The sequence below is a fragment of the Cyprinodon tularosa genome, unplaced genomic scaffold (genome assembly GCF_016077235.1).
Source record: "Cyprinodon tularosa strain WSP-4 unplaced genomic scaffold, ASM1607723v1 ctg571, whole genome shotgun sequence".
Lineage (NCBI taxonomy): Eukaryota > Metazoa > Chordata > Actinopteri > Cyprinodontiformes > Cyprinodontidae > Cyprinodon > Cyprinodon tularosa.
Window position 1 is genome coordinate 813,258 of NW_024039309.1, and position 16,758 is coordinate 830,015.

At 39.4% G+C, this 16,758-nt stretch overlaps 1 protein-coding gene across 2 annotated transcripts; it reads left to right on the forward strand.

Moving 5' to 3' along the window:
- Positions 1 to 1,848: 1,848 nt before the first annotated feature.
- On the forward strand, positions 1,849 to 14,722 carry sgms2b (sphingomyelin synthase 2b). 2 transcript variants are annotated; one of them, XM_038306086.1, is made up of 7 exons: positions 1,849 to 1,997; positions 5,684 to 6,325; positions 8,878 to 8,995; positions 9,070 to 9,127; positions 9,306 to 9,401; positions 11,631 to 11,797; positions 14,046 to 14,722. In XM_038306086.1, the coding sequence occupies exons 2-7, from the start codon at positions 5,814 to 5,816 to the stop codon at positions 14,217 to 14,219; spliced, it is 1,125 nt and encodes a 374-aa protein (XP_038162014.1). In that variant the 5' UTR covers positions 1,849 to 1,997; positions 5,684 to 5,813; the 3' UTR covers positions 14,220 to 14,722. The 2 variants fall into 2 exon arrangements, with proteins under 2 accessions (XP_038162014.1, XP_038162015.1); XM_038306087.1 differs by lacking the exon at positions 1,849 to 1,997 and adding an exon at positions 5,483 to 5,589.
- Positions 14,723 to 16,758: the final 2,036 nt, after the last annotated feature.

Genomic DNA, 16,758 nt, shown 5'->3' on the forward strand with positions numbered 1-16,758 from the left:
TATCACTGCCCCTACATAGTGAGGATGGCTATCACTGCCCCTACATAGTGAGCATGGCTATCACTGGCGCTACATAGTGAGCATGGCTATCACTGCCCCTACATAGTTAGCATGGCTATCACTGCCCCTACATAGTGAGCATGGCTATCACTGGCGCTACATAGTGAGCATGGCTATCACTGCCCCTACATAGTGAGCATGGCTATCACTGCCCCTACATAGTGAGCATAGCTATCACTGCCCCAACATAGTTATCATGGCTATCACTGCCCCTACATAGTGAGCATGGCTATCACTGCCCCTACATAGTGAGCATGGCTATCACTGCCCCTACACAGTTAGCATGGCTATCACTGCCCCTACATAGTGAGCATGGCTATCACTGCCCCTACATAGTTAGCATGGCTATCACTGCCCCAACATAGTTATCATGGGTATCACTGCCCCTACATAGTGAGCATGGCTATCACTGCCCCTACACAGTTAGCATGGCTATCACTGCCCCTACACAGTGAGCATGGCTATCACTGCCCCTACATAGTGAGCATGGCTATCACTGCCCCTACACAGTTAGCATGGCTATCACTGCTCCTACATAGTGAGCATGGCTATCACTGCCCCTACATAGTTAGCATGGCTATCACTGCCCCTACATAGTTAGCATGGCTATCACTGCCCCAACATAGTTATCATGGGTATCACTGCCCCTACATAGTGAGCATGGCTATCACTGCCCCTACATAGTGAGGATGGCCATCACTGCCCCTACATAGTTAAGGACACATTTTCTACTGGGATATCAAAGCCAAACTGAATAGAAAACGGTCAGAATTTCAGATAACAATAAAATAAAGAGACTATTTGAGCATTTAATGACAATTAGCAAGAAGGTTCTGGGTTCAGTTCCCCACCCGGGGTCTTTCTGCATGGAGTTTGCATGTTCTCCCTGAGCATGGGTGGGTTCTCTCCGGGTACACCGGCTTCCTCCCACAGTCCAAAAACATGACTGTTGATTATTGGCTTTTCTATATTCTCCTTAGGTGTGAGTGTGTTTGTGAATGGTTGTTTGTATTGCTCTGTGATGGACTGGCGACCTGTCCAGGGTGGACCCCGCCTCACACCCATAGACAGCTAGAGATAGGCACCAGCACCCCTCAAGACCCGAGCTGATGGAAAATGGATAGATGGATGGATTTGCAGCTTACTGTAATTTAAACGTATCAGTTCAAACTGATTTATCGTGTTTTAGGTAAAAGACAAACATGGGCATGAAATGATATTATAAACGAGTGAATCGATCTAAAGCTGACAGATTGAACAACCAAATAACAACAATACCTAAATGCTTAAAAAAATCCTCAGAAAATGTTCATACATTTGACTGATATGTGAAAAGTTTCAACATTTACCAGACAGTCAAAAAACAAGAACTTTTTATTTAGATCCTTAAAAAAACATCTAAAAATAAATCAAATCTTTATGTAAGAAAACCAGTAGCTATTTAGATTGCTTAAGTAATCAGTCATCTCTATAATTATGCTATTTTAGTCATGATCATTAAATTAGTCATAGAGACATTTAAAAAGAAGCACAAGTTCCAGGTAACTGTTTATATTTCCAATTTTTAATTTCGATTGTAAATTAATAAAAAAAAAAAAGGCAAATTTAACTAATTATTCCAAATCATTTTTATAATTTTTTTTATTTTTAGAAAAAATAAAGCTGCACAAGCTGCATTTCTCCGGAAAGCCCCTAGTGAAACCGAGCTCAGATGAGTCATGGCACAGGTGAGTCAACAGGGCGGAAACCGGGACGCAGCTGGTGACGTGGCGGAAGCAGGCGAACCATATTTGGAGTCTAAACATCGAAGAATGCCAGGCACGAGGCAGAGGCGGGGCTTGCTTTACCAAGACGGCAGGCAGACAGAAAAAGGGGAGAAAGGAGGAGAAAAAGCTTATCTTTCCGACGCGAAGACCCGAAATTAAACCAGCTAACAGGTGAGTGTATTCCTCCTGACATTTTACACCAAGAAAATTCTATTTTATCCGAGTTTTATCCGTTTTTTTTGGACGAAAACTGTTACCTGTTGCGGTCGACAGGTGTTTCCTGGATCCAGCTTTCATGTCGTAAATTCAAAATGAAGGACGGAAACTTAAAAAAAACCCAAAAACTAAACTATTATTATTTTAATTTTATACATTTTTAAAGAAGAAATACGCTTAAGGTTTATTGGATAAACTGGCCTGAGAAAAAGTAAAAAAAATATATATGTAAAAATGTGTGTTTTAATAAAAACATTGTATTCTCTGACGTAGAACTAAGGATATACATCATATAGTCCCTAAAGTGAAATATTATCATTTCTTTATTTTGTTAAAATACTAAAAATGTCTTTAGATCAGAATAATCTGTAAAATATAGTAAAAATCAATATATATTGATTAAATTTAAGGCTATACAACTATAAGTCAAGGCCCTTTTAAAATTATTACAGATGTATGGTAATTTTTATTTTAGTTTACATTTTTTTTTAGTCTAAACATCTTATCTGACATTTTGGAGATGATTAAATAAGTTGATCTCATTAAAACTTGAGAATTTAAACCACATTAATTAAATAGTCTGTTTTTTAAGTGGATTTTATAATAAAAGTGGATCTGAGATGAGGTTCCTCCAGCTTTACTCACAGGGATGTGATTGTTTTTCTGCTAAAGTTGATCTGTGCAGGAAGCTGTCAGGACGCTCTCTGCAGGCCAGAGGATCCTCCTCATCAGACTCCAGCTCATGAATCAGCCCTAATTTGTCCGAATTGAATTCCCGTGTTTCTAACGTCATTAGGCCTCGCTTCTGCTGCTCAGTAAACAGGATGTTTGCCAAGAAGCGCATAGAGAAAAGGAGCGTTTGGAAAGGAAAGATGATCCAAAAACAGCAGCTGGAAGAGAAGGAAAACCCAGAAATACAGTTTTGATGTATTAAATCAGAGCAGCAACAGACTAAAACTGGGCTTTAAAGTAGGAAATAGTTTTTTTTTCTGTGACGCCTGATCAATCAGAGATGGTTTGACCAGGGATGAGTTTGTGGTCACATGTTTTAACTTGAAGCTGGCATTCCAGCCGTCCCATGTGAAGATCAGCGGGAGGAGGAGGCATTTAGCAGCAGCCAGGGACCCGACCCCTTCCTCTGCTTCATCACACTCTGTTAAATCCTCTGCTAACCTGTCCTGATCCTCAGTCGAGTCAGCGGGGCCAGAATGACTGAATCAGAGCTCCATGCTGCTTCTGCTCTGACGGATGAAGATCCAGTAGATTGCAGTCAAAGATGCAGGTTTTGGCACTAAAATTTGGTGCAGATTACCTCTGAATACCTGAACCATGCACAGTGTAATGTGGCCCCTAATGCATACGGACCCCTCTGGTCCAGCATGATCACGGCTGCCTGTAGTGTACCCCTTTACTCAGGAGGGAACGGCAGAATGGACCCCTCTGATGATCAGAACGGTTCATTTAAATCGATTCTGTGTTGTTTTTTTAGACAGTTAGATTCGTTTTAATCATTCCAGAACGAGTTTGGATGCATTTAGGATCATTGCTCTGCGGCATTTAAAACCGATAGTCCTGAGGTATCGGCTCACCTCCACCCTGCATGAGGAGCTGATTCAGTCACTGTTGGACTAAAGGAGTTGGATCCCTGATCCCGGATCAGTCTTTTTTTATATTTCTTTATTTTAAATTGAAGTAAAAGAATTTTAAAGGTAACTGTAACTAGTAGCCTTTCAGCCTCAAAGCATGATGCTGCCACAACCGTGCTTGAGAGCTGCAGCAGTGTCCTTAGGAGTAGAAGCCTCAATCTGACCCTAAAAAAGTTCTGCTGCAGGTCCAAATGGATCGAGCCAGAACATTTCTGTCCCCTGGTGCCCGTTCTGTGTGCAGCAGCTGTTTGCAAATAGGAAATAATTATCATTCCCATTAATAGTTTGCACAATGGGATATATTTAGAAAATTATCCGTATGAAGGGAGAGAATAAAAGTGCCTCCCTTAAGTTCTTCAGTTCTTTAAGTTTTTTAAATTTCTTTTTTATTACATGAAACATTTCCTTATTTATTTATATATATATATATATATATATATATATATATATATATATATATATATATATATATATATATATTAGGGTTGAAGCAATAAATCCATTATTGAAATAATCGTCAACTAATTTAGTAATCGATTAATCCTTAACTAGAGTATAGACTCTAAAATGTGCCTTTAGCTGAAAGAGTGACCGATTTAGAGCAAGAATTAGACCAATATTGTGGAAAAACATAAATTGATATTTTGCATTCTAGATAAATAAAAAATATATATTTTTCGTCTGTAAATATGCTCTATCCAGAATCCACAAGTTGGAAAGTTTTAGTTTCACCTGGTTTAATTCTCTATAAAATCCTCTTTAAAGAACCTTTTGACTATCCGATTATTTATTAATTAAATTATCGAAAAAAAAAATATATGTGTATATATAAAGAAAATGTTTTACATAATGAACAAACAGTTAAAAAAAAGTTTTTTTTACTGAATTATATTCTCTTTTTCATTCTTCAAATACAGTGTTTTTACTTTAGTTGGATGTTTACTTAAAAGACTACTGTTTATTTTCATGACTTAAAGTTTATTTGAACATTTTTAATTGGGTTTTTTAATCAAGGTGTGGTTTATTGTTTTTTATCGTCAAATAAAAACCATCAGTCATAACTGCAAAGAGCATCAGTATAGGTGATGACATGCTGAGTAGATATGGGAGTAAATGCATCTTTATTTTTCTGTTTCCAGTTAGAGGTAGAAACAGCCTGATGTGTCACAGCTGCATCCCAGTAAATCCCAGGTGGGCTCTGTGGAAACAGGAAGCCTTTTTTTTTTACCTGTTTGTTGTTTCATCAGCCGGTACTAAAGCTGAAGGACATCCTCCCCCTCATCCTCCTCCTCCTCCGTTTAATGCCGTTCAACTGGTTTGTAGGGAGTGTCTCCCTGAGGTTACCTGCAGTCAAACTCAGGGCCGTCTGCTGCTTCCTGCTCCGCTTCTCTTCCTTCTCTTCAACAAACATGGGGAAGCCTGCAGAAACCTGACCCTGCCCCCCCGACTCTGAAACACAGAGTATCTGAAATATCACCCTGCTTGTTTAGATTTGGATATGATGGGATGTAAACACACGTGTGTGCTGAAGGTCAATGACCTGTCTGAGGAGGAGGAGCCAGAAATCACGAGAGGCTTTCTGCTGCTGATAACAGAAACCATTGATTTGATAAGAGGAAGATTACAGAGCTGCTCAGAGGAATGTTTGGTTTGTCCGCAGCTGATTGGCTCGTTCTGCATAACGACTAAAAGAAAAAAAACAAGCTTGACCCCGGTGTAACGTCCTTTATCTCAGCGAAGGTTCATTTTCACGGCTGTAGACTGATTAATTCAGCAGCAGGTCAAAGAGCAGAGCGACAGCTGAACCTCTGATTGGAGAAAAACTTTGTAAACATTAGGGCCCTGAGTCGGACCCTACAGGCAGAGATCGTCGGTCTGTTTGAATCAGGAGGAGGAAAAAGGTGCTGGAGGTTAAAATGTTCTGCTGTCTGTCCTGTAGTGAAGGTTTGGGCCGATCCACGGGAAACAAGCTGAGAGATGTTTGCTGTTTTTCAGGTTTCTGCTGATTCTGACCAAACGGATCACATTCTGCCCTATTTGAACTTCATCGATCACCAGGAAGCCCGTCATTGGTCAGCCAGTTGGTTTGGAGGCTCTGATTGGTCCACAGTGTTCAGCCGAGTCCATGGCTGCTTCAGAACTCATAGAAGAGGAAGAAGTTCGTATCCCGGTGGAAGCTAACGTGACCTCGACAAACTCGCCGCCACCGACGCGTCCACAGAGGGTTGCCAACGGTAACCCCAGCCGCCACGCCTCCGTGCCCACCGTGGAGGAGGACGGCAGCAGCGAGCGCGGCGGGCTGTGCAGCCTGCGGCTGATCCAGTCCCTGAACAGCAAACTGAAGAGACGCTGCGACTACGAGAAGATCTGCATGAAGGAGGAGCACGGCGACGACCTCCCCAACGAGTGGTGGAAGACGGGCGTGGCCTTCCTCTACGCCTTCTTCAACCTCGTCTTCACCACCGTCGTCATCACCATCGTCCACGAGAGGGTGCCGGACAAGTCCGTGAGCCCGCCGCTGCCCGACAAGTTCTTCGACTATGTGGACCGGGTTCCCTGGGCCTTCACCGTCACCGAGACCAACGGGCTGATCCTGGTGGGACTCTGGTTCGTCCAGTGGCTCCTCCTCAAACACAAGTAAGACCGGCTAGTGGGGGCGGGGCCTCCTCTGACCCCACCGTCTGTATGGTTCTAAACTATTCTTGAGAGAAATGGCTCACCTGTTGCATCTAACGTGACAATTATTTTATTCTAAGAAGAGACGTAAAAACTACGACTATAAGAGATTTTTTTTTTAGAATAAAGTCGTAATATTACGAGAATGAATTCCTCATACCACAACCCATTTCATAATGTTGCGACTTTATTCTCATCATTTTACGACTTTCTTCTCATAATGTTACTTTATTCTCATCATTTTACGACTTTATTCTCATCATTTTACGACTTTATTCTCATCATTTTACGACTTTATTCTCATAATGTTGCAACTTTATTCTCATCATTTTACGACTATTCTCATAATGTTGCGACTTTCTTCTCATAATGTTGCGACTTTCTTCTCATAATGTTACGACTTTCTTCTCATAACGTTGCGACTTTATTCTCATCATTTTACGACTGTATTCTCATAATGTTTCTTCTCATAATGTTACTTTATTCTCATCATTTTACGACTTTATTCTCATCATTTTACGACTTTATTCTCATCATTTTACGACTTTATTCTCATCATTTTACGACTTTATTCTCATAATGTTGCAACTTTATTCTCATCATTTTACGACTATTCTCATAATGTTGCGACTTTCTTCTCATAATGTTACGACTTTCTTCTCATAACGTTGCGACTTTATTCTCATCATTTTACGACTGTATTCTCATAATGTTGCGACTTTATTCTCATCATTTTACGACTTTCTTCTCATAATGTTACGAATTTCTTCTCATAACGTACGACTTTATTCTCATCATTTTACGACTGTATTCTCATAATGTTGCGACTTTATTCTCATCATTTTACGACTTTCTTCTCATAATGTTACGAATTTCTTCTCATAATGTTGCGACTTTATTCTCATCATTTTACGACTTTCTTCTCATAATGTTACGACTTTCTTCTCATGATTTTACGACTTTATTCTCATCATTTTACGACTTTCTTCTCATGTTACGACTTTATTCTCATAATGTTACGACTTTATTTTCATAATGTTACGACTTTCTTCTCATAATGTTACGACTTTCTTCTCATATTGTTGCGACTTTCTTCTCATAATGTTACGACTTTCTTCTCATAACGTTGCGACTTTATTCTCATCATTTTACGACTGTATTCTCATAATGTTGCGACTTTATTCTCATCATTTTACGACTTTCTTCTCATAATGTTACGAATTTCTTCTCATAACGTACGACTTTATTCTCATCATTTTACGACTGTATTCTCATAATGTTGCGACTTTATTCTCATCATTTTACGACTTTCTTCTCATAATGTTACGAATTTCTTCTCATAATGTTGCGACTTTATTCTCATCATTTTACGACTTTCTTCTCATCATTTTACGACTTTCTTCTCATCATTTTACGACTTTCTTCTCATAATGTTAGGACTTTCTTCTCATGATTTTACGACTTTATTCTCATCATTTTACGACTTTCTTCTCATGTTACGACTTTATTCTCATAATGTTACGACTTTATTTTCATAATGTTACGACTTTCTTCTCATAATGTTACGACTTTCTTCTCATATTGTTACGACTTTCTTCTCATATTGTTACGACTTTCTTCTCATAATGTTAAGACTTTATTCTCGTAATTTTATGACTTTATTCTCATAATTTTACGACTTTCTTCTCATAATTTTATGACTTTATTCTCGAAATAAAAAATTAAATATCTCTAGCCTTGCCCTAATACTCCGTCTTAAAAAAAACACATGAAATTATAAAATAAATAGATTTAGAATAGCATTTTTAAATAAAATGAGGATTTACAAATAACAAAATAACAGATTTAAATTTATAGATTGTGACTTTAAAAGTTGTTCATTTATGCTTTAAGATGTTTTACAATTGTCAATTTAAATGTAAAACTTAAAATGATCAAAATTAAAATATTCTAAAAGTTTATTGATCAAATAAACTAAATAAATTAACTGGAATTAAAAGGAATATCATTTTTTTTCCTTAAATTAATTTAAATTTAAAACCAAATGAATCCATTGACATTAAAAATCAATATTTTGTTACGTTATTTCGAATGATGGATTTTTGTTTCTATAACAAGGTAAATGTGGAGAAACAAGAAAAAAAAACTTTGACATATTTATCAATTAACCTTTTATGCAATTAGACAAATGAAGTCCCTCTAGAGAATTTCTCAAACAAGTTATATATAAAAAGTTATTGGTTAAAATCTGTTTTTTGTATAAAATAAAAAAATATATATATAGTAGCCATGCATGGAGATGACATGAAGCTCATGAACTGCTGCTCCTTCCATTGATTTGTTCACTTTTCTCTTGTTTAAAATGTGTAACATTTGTTATTGGTCATCTTTATCCTGTAAATGAATCAATATCTCCCCAAAGACCTGATATCTGTTCAAACATTCAGCGTTGGCCTTGAACGCCTTGTTCCTCTGAGTGTTTCGGCCATTATTGACCATTTCTCTGCCTGCAGAGCCATCGTGGGCCGCCGATGTTTCTTCCTGATCGGGACTCTCTACATGTACCGCTGCATCACCATGTACATCACCACGCTGCCGGTGCCCGGGAAGCATATGGTCTGCGCCCCCAAGGTTGGTCCCCACCCACCTACGACACCTCGCCGGTTCATTTAGCACAACGATCACTAACTGTTGTTTCCGTGCAGCTTTACAACGACTCTACAGGGAAAATCTGGAGGATCCTGCGGCTCATTTCAGGAGGAGGTAACGTCCAAGCTAACTTCTCATTACATAGTAGAGAGTCCTGCTCTCTGATTGGCTGCCAGGTGATCCCTGCAGCGTATTACAATCAAAGTGAGAAGTTGAACCTGGTGATTCTCAGTAGTTAAAGGAGTCAGCCTGAATCTGATCAGAACGTATTCTGACTGTGTGTTTTTTTTAGGTTTGTCTCTGACTGGCTCTCACCTCATGTGTGGAGACTTCCTGTACAGCGGCCACACAGTCATGCTGACGCTGGCCTACCTCTTCATCAAAGAATGTGAGTCTAATAGATCGACTGATAGCACCACCATGTGGCCGGATGCAGATGATGCAAGTAGAGCATGTTCAGATTCAGAGGCAAAGGGAATAGAAACTCAACAAGTTATTGATTTTGTTTCTGTTAAAGGTGTAGAGGACGATCTTTTATTTCTGTGTGGATCATCTAAATCAGTGGTCCTCCTAATTATCAAACATTCTGGTGATATGTTTACATAAAGCCGTCCTACCTGCTCGTCCTGTTAGCCATCTTTTTCTGCACATGTGCACTTTCAGGTATCTGTGGTGAGCTACGGTTTCAGTAATTGAAGCTCACCTTTCTCACTGCGGTTCTCTGGAAATGGCCGATGGTCAGAAGAAAAAAAGTGTCCATGAAGTGTATGAGAAGAAACGAAAGGCCTCAGAAGAGGCAGATATATCCCAGAATGCTTTGCACGGAGAGCTCTCCTCGCAAAGCATTATGGGATTTGCCATCACAGCGGCCCATAGGTTGCTGCTACCCAAAAAAGGCGACTAATAACAAAGATGGCTCAGACACCGTGCAGTGGAGGAGTTATGTGACCAACTGATCAAAAAATAGTGAATATCTGTAATAACAGTCAAAATTGCCTCAGGATGCATTTTCTGATGCATTTTTTACCATGTGGCTTAAAGATCTCCCCACAGCCGCTTAGCAAGCAGTGAAATACAAGGTCTGGAAGTGAAACTAATAAAAGTGAAGTGAAAAGTAATAAATGGTCCCCCCTACAGTGAGAAATCAATGAATAACCTCAACCAATCACAAAAGACGGTCCGTTATACATGATTGGTTCCTGACACGTCAATCATGGTTGTCTGCTTGTCCCTCCCCCCTGTGCGCGTACCCTGACACTTGAACGAATCAACCCCTACGTTCACACCTAGGGTGACCAGATTTGGGTTTGCAGCAGACTGGAACTGGGATCGTAGCGACGAACCCGACCCGGTGACGGTATGCTTCCCCCCGCCTGCCTTGCCGGTCAGGCAAGGTCACTCTACAGAGACGGTTCAATCAGGTCATCCATTCTGATTGGTTAAAGCGGAGGTGTTCAACCCTTAGGTCAAGGGTAACCAATTAAAAATCAGTAGGGTCCGAATAAAGAAAATAAACAACCAGTAAAGGTCCGGAGATGTATTTAATCATAATCTGTTACTTTAAACAAAATTTAACACTGAAATAAAGTGTTTATGCAGCCATGTTATACATAGATGATTTTTTTTTAATTAGAGAAATATTTTAAAAATTTCCCATTTTTCCAGTGTTTTTTGAAGTAGAACAATCTTTCAGTTCGGTATATAGACAATTTCCTGATTCACCTATTTTATAAAACACCTGAACTTACCGTTATTTCTTTTTTCTGTCTTAATGAGAGCAGTGGGCTTTAGGCTGCCCGGCAAGGCTTTGAACCTGGGTTTGAATGGAGACAAAGCCATTCTCAAGCGGTAATTTATAATGTTTTAAATCAGGTTGGGTCCAGATTAGCCAGCATGTGGGTCTGGACTTCTGCCCCAGGGGGTCCACGAAGGTACTGCATGGGGGATCGCAAAAGTTTTCCCCTCTGCAATTTTTTCCACTAATTGAAACGTCTTTAAATCCACATTAACACGAAATCAACAGACTGTAGTAAACAGATAAATGTCTTTCAATCATCAATGCTCACATTCAGCGACACACAGGAACTCTTTCAAGCTGGGCACTGTTTCATTCACAACACCTTTTCCCATCCACCAGGAATCAGAAATACTTTAATAATCCCGCTGAAAAATTACTTTTATTACATTACTCCATCTGTAATAGAGTGACTATAGGACCAGTTTGATAGAACACAATTTCATAAAATATATATAATTAGGGGGTCCTCATCTTGCCATCAGATTGGGGTCCTTTGCAGGGAAATTGTTGAAGACCCCTGGGTTAAAGGTTTCTCCCTGTCCTCTCTGTTTGGTGTTCCTTTATTAAAGCTTCCCTACAGAACGTTGCGTTTGACTCTTGGTTTCACACAGAAACCTTCTTGCCCAACATTAACCCTTCCGTCCCTGCAGTGGTTTCATTTCCTCACAGAAAGCTGCTCTCTTTCTGCTGTTACAAACAAAAAAGCTGTTTGCTTCATGCAGCTTTGACCCAAAACATCCGAGCATTCAGAAAGTTTTCGCACCTCCGTTCCTTTTGTCCCTCTATATCAGCAGACTAACGGTTAGGATCTGTTTCCAGACTCCCCCCGCTGGATGTGGTGGTACCACTGGGTCTGCTGGCTGCTCAGCGTCTCCGGAGTCATCTGCATCCTGGTGGGCCACGAGCACTACAGCGTCGACGTGATCATCGCCTACTACGTCTGCACCAGGGTGTTCTGGTGGTACCACACCATGGCCAACAATCATGTAAGTCCTGAAAAACAGCCCTTAAGGCCCACTTTGTACATTAGAGGAAGGTTACTGTGGAGTGAAAGGAGAACAAACTTCATCCTTTAACTGGATGTAGGTCTGGACTTTGAATAGGCCTCCCTAACTCCAGCTGCACATCATGTCCTATTGCTTTATTCATATTTCTGTGTGAGGTTCAATGGTTGTTTGGTTAAATGCAGTTTGTTTATAAATCATGCAGTCATCCTGAGGCAGGTTTGTCAAGTTGGAAGGTTTGATGACATCATAACAAGCATAAAACCATACTGACACCATGCAGCTTTTCAGTGCCTGGAAACATCATCAGATCGGAGTGGCGATTCGATTCAGTATCGATTTCCTGACCCAACAATAGATTATTTTCGATACTCAAGGATACACCATGATATTATTCTTTTTTTTTTTTTTTTTACTTTACAGGCTAGACAAGGTTTCAAATTTGAAATAAATCAATGAAAGCTGTAATATCGTTATGCATTTTATTTCAGAAACGACAGCAAATACCAGAGTTAGCAAAGTTATACTCCACCTATGCTTATGAAAACCTCATTCACTGAAAAATACTAACGCCTCTGTGTTCACGCGAGTGTTTGTGTGCAAGCAGAAAGGCGGTAGTGGCTAAAGGAAGCCAGGTAGGAGGGCAAAATAGGTTTAGCGCCACCGCGGCACGGGAGTCAGAATTACGTCCAGGAGCAAAGGGATAAAAATAGACCGGAGGAATAAAAAAACAAAACATGAATCGATTCTCTCCAGTGTCGATACAAAACGATTATTATTTACGCCCCTTGTTGTGCATGAACGCTGTTCACTGAATACATTAATATTTTTAGTGAACGGTGAACTGAATGTATCAGCTTAGGAAGTAATGAACGTGAACGAGACCAACGTTCACTCTGAGAATAATGAGCGACTCGCACAGCTTACGTTGGCGTTCAGTTTAACCAAACTTTTCATTGGATAACGTCAGGTTTCACAGCATGACAGAGCAGCATGTCTACTATTTCTGATGCCAGTTTAGCAGAGAACCTGGCAGAGTTTGATGAACTAAAAAAGAAAGACTGGGACAGAAAAAAACTCACATTTTTAATCAACTGTGCCAACTGAGACTTAACAAACAAGTCCGTACGTCAGCCAAGTTCACATCAAATTTAAAGCGACACATCGAGTTCAAGCATCAGAGCCATTCTGGGAAATATCTCTTACTGAATGACGAACGTAAATAATATGGGATCCACATCTTTTCAGCTGAATGTTCCTGCATGTTTCTAAAGTTCTGCGTAATTTGGCTAAATAAAGGATCACTGCACTTCCACTATACCGTGACTGCATCCAGGATTTTCCATTTCTCTCTATTTATTATAATCAAACATTCAAAGGCGGAAATAGGAGGTTCTGTTGTCGAGGATTGTGGCTTAACCCTGTAATGCCAAATGTATATTTGATACATACGGTTTCTGAAAAATTTGCGTCTGACACCTTTTGCATAATTTAATGGTAAAAACTTTGCTCAAAATCCTATTGTACACAATCAGATATACCTGATAACAGAGGGCAGAAGACTACACCAAAAATAATCCTGACTTATCGCATAGTAATAAATTATTTATATCAAAAATGTATTTCTGCTTTTTCTTTTTGCATATTTTGTTAAAAGGTCAAATAAGGACTTCAACCCAAAAAAAATAATTTTCTGTTTTGTTTTATTCTTGAATCGGGCTTTAAAGGGTTAATTTACCAAATAAACTTGAACTAGTTCATTTATAGGTTTGTGAACTTTTTGAAAAAGTAAACGATGAGCTAGTTTTGTTTATTTAGGAACTGGCCCAACATTGAGTATTGGGTCTCTCTCTACCAGCCCTAATGTTTCAGGATTTCAGATTTAATTTAAAGTCATGATTGATTGATTGACTTTATTGATCTCACAGTGGAGAAATTTACTAAAAAACTTTCGAAAAAAACAATATAAGATAGATAAATGAGGAAAGGGAGCAAGCATAAGCATTTATCATGTTCAGCCACTCTGTGATGGTCTGACTTTCCAGTAAAGAAAAAAAATAACAGGTTAGGTTCTAGGACGCCCTCTGCTGGATGGAAGATGAAGTTCAATTGTAGGTTTCATGGAGTCAGAGTAGTAATTTTTTTAAGTTGCCAAATGAAATCCCTAAAAAAAAAAATGGGGGAGAAAAATCACCTATAAATGTACAGCTGCTGCTTATTTTGTGCCCAGGAGCTGCGTGGAACCCAGAACAACTACCTGTCCAGGGTTTGGTGGAACCCGGTCTTTAACTTCCTGGAGAGGAACGTCCAGACAAAGGTCCCCGTCGTGTTCCTGTCGCCGCGGGCCCTGCTGTCATCCTGCAAGGAGAGGTACCACACCATGGGCATGGAGAGGGACGACTGATGAGGAGAACCCACCTGGTACCGCAGCAGAACCTGGAAGTGTTGATGTTTACCTCTGCCAATGTGGAGTCCATCCTTCATGCAGCAGCTGTCGGTCGGACTGCTGGTGGGTTTGGACTGGTCCCACTGCAGAACGAATGAAGATCCGGATGTTGAAGCCGAGGAGCAATAAGACTTTTTTTTTATTGTTGTAAATGATGAACTGCTGCTTTCCTGATCAGCACTGTGATATTTAAAGCCTTCAGACTAAAGGAGGGATCATGGTGCTTCACAGCTGCAGAAAGACTCCAGCGTCCAGGGAGTCACGTTCAGCCGTTTGGCTTTTCTTTAACCACGGGAGAAATGTTTCTACGGCAGTCTGAGCGGGACCTCCATGCCATGAGGAAGTATTTACCCTTTAGCTTCTGTTGCTTGTTTTGTTTTGTGCCTTTTTAAATGTTTCACATCCTCACAGAAACTAAAGTAACCTGAATAAATGCCAACAAAGTTTTTTTTTTCCAACGACTCCAGCCTGTTTTCCATCAATGAGCAGCTTGTTTTGAATACGCCGCAGGTTATGTTTCAGCATGAACATCGAAAAGTTAAAGGAAACCAAATTGGCTTTTGTTAATTTCACAGAATTAACAGCTACAGACATTTTATTTTCTACCTAAAACTGTTTTTTTTTTGTTAAAGTGAATTAATAGAGAAATTTTCTTTAAATGAATGTATTTGCTGTAGGTAAAACAATCTGCCAAAGGAATGAGATATTTGCACTCACAATAAGACAAAAAAACCAAAACATTATCTTATAAGAGCTGCGTGGAAAAAGATAATTTCCAAGAACAAAATACAATACTCTGTGGGCGATAATTTTACTTACCTGCTCAAATAAAGAGACACTAATTTAAGAGACTTTCTCATCCAGTAACGTTATTTTATTAGTTTGATAAAATAAAGCTGCTCAGGGCGGCTCCAGAGCCACTTTGGGTTCTTTCTAGTTTTGATGATGATCAAAACGGTAAAAACCTGCCTTTTTTTTTTTTTTCAAAATGTTTTTATTATTTGAGCAACTAGTAAATGCAAAAAAAAACACAACTTAATGTAGACTCTTAGCAATGTAGGGCAAGTAGTTGAGAACAAAATTGTTGTAAACCCTTATGTTTACCATAACCACCACAAAATGATCAAAATAATCAAAATAAAATTTAGTTTACATGTAGAGATCTCAAAACTTTTAAAGGAAAAATCTATAAAGTTTGTGTATGTGGCACACACGTGTCACAGCTCCTCCTGTCATGTACAGATCGGGTGCCAGACAGTTGGGTTTTTTTTTTTTTTTTTTTTAAAGATTTACGTATCAGCTGTGAAGGTGAACTCGTACACAATGTGAACTGATGTCTTCAAAAACCGATGTTGTAGACAGGACGGTCACAGGTTCGATGAACTTGACTGAAGTCCAAGGTCACGGCACCAATGTCACAGCTTAAGCCATCCCGTCATGCACAGATCGTATGCCAGACAGTTGGGTTTAACAAAAAAAAAAAGTTTTACTGTAATGAATGGTAGAGAAAAACAAATACTCTGGTTAGCCTCCCCTCTGGTTCACCAACAGCACAGCTGGGGGCCGAACAGATTCAGTGGAATTGTCAGCCGTTCCCCAGTATTTATAGGACAACCAGTAGGGGGCGCCAAAAACCACTCATCACAAATAACTATAAAACATATTTTAGTAGAATTAAATCTACATCTTCTAAAACCCGTTACACACATATATATATATATATATATATATATATATATATATATATATATATTTCAGTGGTACCCGTGGTCATTGGGGCCCTCGGGGCACTGACCCCCCCCTAACTTGAAGAGTGGTTACAGCAGATCCCTGGAAATACATCAGATATCTCGGTCCAGAGGAGTGCAGTTCAAGGAACCCTCCCAGGCCTCTAGTAGAGGACCTGAGCTTGGAGGTAAAAAAGGGGGGGAAGACCACCAACCACCCGCAATGGGTAAGGAAGAGTTTTTTATTTTTATATATATATATATATATATGTTCTTCAATCTTTTTACTTTAGTTCCAGTCTGGAACTAATGTTAGCGGAACCTTCTAAGGGTAAAATGACACCTAGTCCAGCAAAACAGGGTTTGGTTTTTAGACTGCTGCTCTTTCTGTTCGTCCCTCCTTTGAAACATCATCCTGCAACCTGATTGGTCGTTTAAGTGCGAGCGAAACCAGAGCTTAATGCTTAATGAAGGCCTTTATCCAAATCTAGGCTTTAAAATCCTGGAGGTTTATTTAATTAGTACGAAAATTGGTATGAAATCCTAACAAATTGTTTAGGTCAGGTTCAAATTCAGGTTAAAAAAGATTTTTTTTAAAAGAACAGTCAGAGCAATAATGAACGCAGATTAAAGGGGTATTATTTGAGCAACTAGTAAATGCAAAAAACACAACTCAATGTAGACTCTTAACATTCTAGGGCAAGTAATGAGGACAAAATTGATGTAAACCCTTATGTTTAGCATAACCACCACAAAATGATCAAAATAAA

Bases quoted from the DNA above. Each gene is read 5' to 3' on its own strand.
- sgms2b (XM_038306086.1), top strand. From the start codon at position 5,814: ATGGCTGCTTCAGAACTCATAGAAGAGGAAGAAGTTCGTATCCCGGTG. The intron at 6,326-8,877 runs GTAAGACCGGCT...CTCTGCCTGCAG, and splicing joins TGGCTCCTCCTCAAACACAA to AGCCATCGTGGGCCGCCGAT. The intron at 9,128-9,305 runs GTAACGTCCAAG...TGTTTTTTTTAG, and splicing joins GCGGCTCATTTCAGGAGGAG to GTTTGTCTCTGACTGGCTCT.